Source organism: Danio aesculapii, chromosome 1 (genome assembly GCF_903798145.1).
Source record: "Danio aesculapii chromosome 1, fDanAes4.1, whole genome shotgun sequence".
NCBI lineage: Eukaryota > Metazoa > Chordata > Actinopteri > Cypriniformes > Danionidae > Danio > Danio aesculapii.
Genome location: NC_079435.1, coordinates 44,854,128 through 44,856,627, shown reverse-complemented (window position 1 = coordinate 44,856,627; position 2,500 = coordinate 44,854,128). Strand labels below are relative to the sequence as shown.

Sequence of the window (2,500 nt, the reverse complement as noted above, 5' to 3'; positions counted from 1 at the left end):
GTTATCATTACTTGCATTATGAAGCATAATGTACTTTGTGCAGAAATGTCCATTTTGTGTTCCAGAGGAAAAACAAAAAAAATAAATGTAATATAATTTACCAGTTGAAATTACTGTTGTGGAAGTTGCCATGGAAGTGTTGGCTCTCACATACTGAAAAGATATACATTAAAGCAATTTACATATACAGCTACAGGTATATACATATGTATGCATTTATGCAGATTTATACATACGCATTGCCTTGCATGCTCATTTAATGAAAAAGTGTGGCAGAGAAATTGATGGTTTAATATCCCATGCTCATGCATTAACCATTTAATTTCATCTCCAATAAGTGCATTAACTGAAAATTTCTGCACTGTATATATACTGTATGTGTGTGTGTATATATATATATATATATATATATATATATATATATATATATATATATATATATATATACACAGTATATATATATATATTAGGGGTACAGCAATACAGACTCCTCGCATTTCAGTTTTAGGGTCACTGTTTCGGTACAGTTCGGTAAATGATATGTTCAGTAAAAAAAACTGAAAACAGAATGCAGCAGGCCTTAGTGTCCCACTAGTAACGATATACAGCCATATTACAGAGTGTGATATTGTGTTTATTCAACAGTTCAACGGCATAATCGTGTGTATAAAAAAGAAAATCAAACAGAGAGTCTCAAAAATACTTTTGTACGAGGAACTACTTTCTTCCACCATTCATTCACATCTGCAGCTGACCTCAGAACAGCAGAAACAGTTGCCAGTTCACAAATATCATTTTAGAGCTAGTATTTGAATAATTCAATATCTAAAGGGATGACAAAACAAGTGATTTTGCTGACATTTTATGAATATAAGGCTGAACGGCCTGAAATGCCATCAGTCTACAGAGATTTCCCAGTATTTCTCTGTTGCAATTGGTATTTCACAATAATTAACCCCAATAAAGCCAGAGCAAAGCAAACACTACCAGTTTCTGTGGTATAAATACAACACTACACAATACAAAAGAGAGAGATCAACTCAGAATATCACTTACCTGATTTATAACGATTCGTTCAGCTGTAGCTTGAAAATTACACTGAAAAACTTACACTGCTGCTTTTCTCGCCTAAGGACTTATTATGCGGTCTCTGTCGCCATTTTGTGGTGGAATATCAACTATCACTTTCTTTGGTCTGCTCCGACAGGCTGATGGTGGCCGATGCATTGAATCCGATGCTCCAAATTTTCAAATATTTTAAAATTGTTGTCCAGCAGCAGCAATATTTGTCAAACTGTAGAGTGTCCTCTGCTTGTCGCTGTATGCGGGTGGAGTAATACACAAGGGTAAAGGGTGAAGAGGCGGTACAAGTGCTGTTATTTGCAGGACTTTGCACGGCTATCTGCCAATCAGATTCTAAAATCAGACAGAACTGTTGTGTGTGTATGCATATATATATATATATATATAAATATATATATATATATATATATATATATATATATATATATATATATATATATATATATATATATATACACACACACATACACATATATGTGTATATATATATATATATATATATATATATATATATATATATATATATTGAATAAACTGTCTCTTTAAAAGTATTTTCTGTCAGATTTCATCTGTCAAATCATAAAGTTGAGGACATTTTAGAAAGCTTTCAAGGCTTGAAAGTCTTTCATTGAATGTTCATCCACTCTTCACTATATCTGCCATAGAGGAAAGATGTTTTTGTTCGGCTGGATTTTGAGTGGTTTTTACTCTATAGAGCAGATGTCAATACGACTTGATGTTTGAGTGCGTGAGCGCTCTTTTCATTGACACATTGAAGTTTTCTTTTGATTTTAATCTATAGATTATCTCTTTATCCTGGCATTCGTCTGCTTTGACCTTATGGATTTTTTTCTTGTCTCTTTACTGTTTTCTCTCTGACCTTTTCCCTTCTAAACATTATGATTTTATTTTTTATAGTGTTATTCTGTGTGTGGTTTGTGTTTATGCCGTATGATAAACATAATAAAGTGTACTTATGAAAGAGCTGTGGTATAAAAGGATACAGTGATATGGCACTGTGAAAGTAAGGCTTGAAATGTCTATTGTCTGCTTGTTTGTCATCTTATTTTTTCTTCTTTCTGTCTTTTTCAGAGCTACATCCACGGCAGCAGTCAAGCTCAATTTGTGGCTGAATCTCACATTATTCTTCTGTTGAATATCCTTTCTCATAAAACCTCCCTCTGCACAATGGAGCTCTCACTTTGTTCTGTTAATGAAGTGAACTGTAATAACCCTCTGACTTCATACAGATCTGTTCATCATTCTGTTAACGGCTGAAAATGTAGGATGCGTTACTGTAAGAGATTGCTCATTCAACACATTCCAGACACACACAGAGACCAGAAAATGCTAGTTTTTGAAAAGTAATTTAAAAGTGCCTGTTTTTTTTAAACAATACCATTGTTGTTAAAGTTGT

At 33.1% G+C, this 2,500-nt stretch overlaps 1 protein-coding gene across 1 annotated transcript in view; it reads left to right on the top strand.

Annotated features, from left to right (window-relative positions):
• tusc3 (tumor suppressor candidate 3) overlaps nucleotides 1-2,500 on the top strand; it is a 141,756-nt gene that overhangs the window by 107,967 nt on the left and 31,289 nt on the right. The window contains exon 7 of the mRNA XM_056446998.1: nucleotides 2,176-2,241. Coding sequence (XP_056302973.1) covers nucleotides 2,176-2,241 — 66 coding nt within the window. The remainder of the gene's footprint in view (nucleotides 1-2,175; nucleotides 2,242-2,500) is intronic.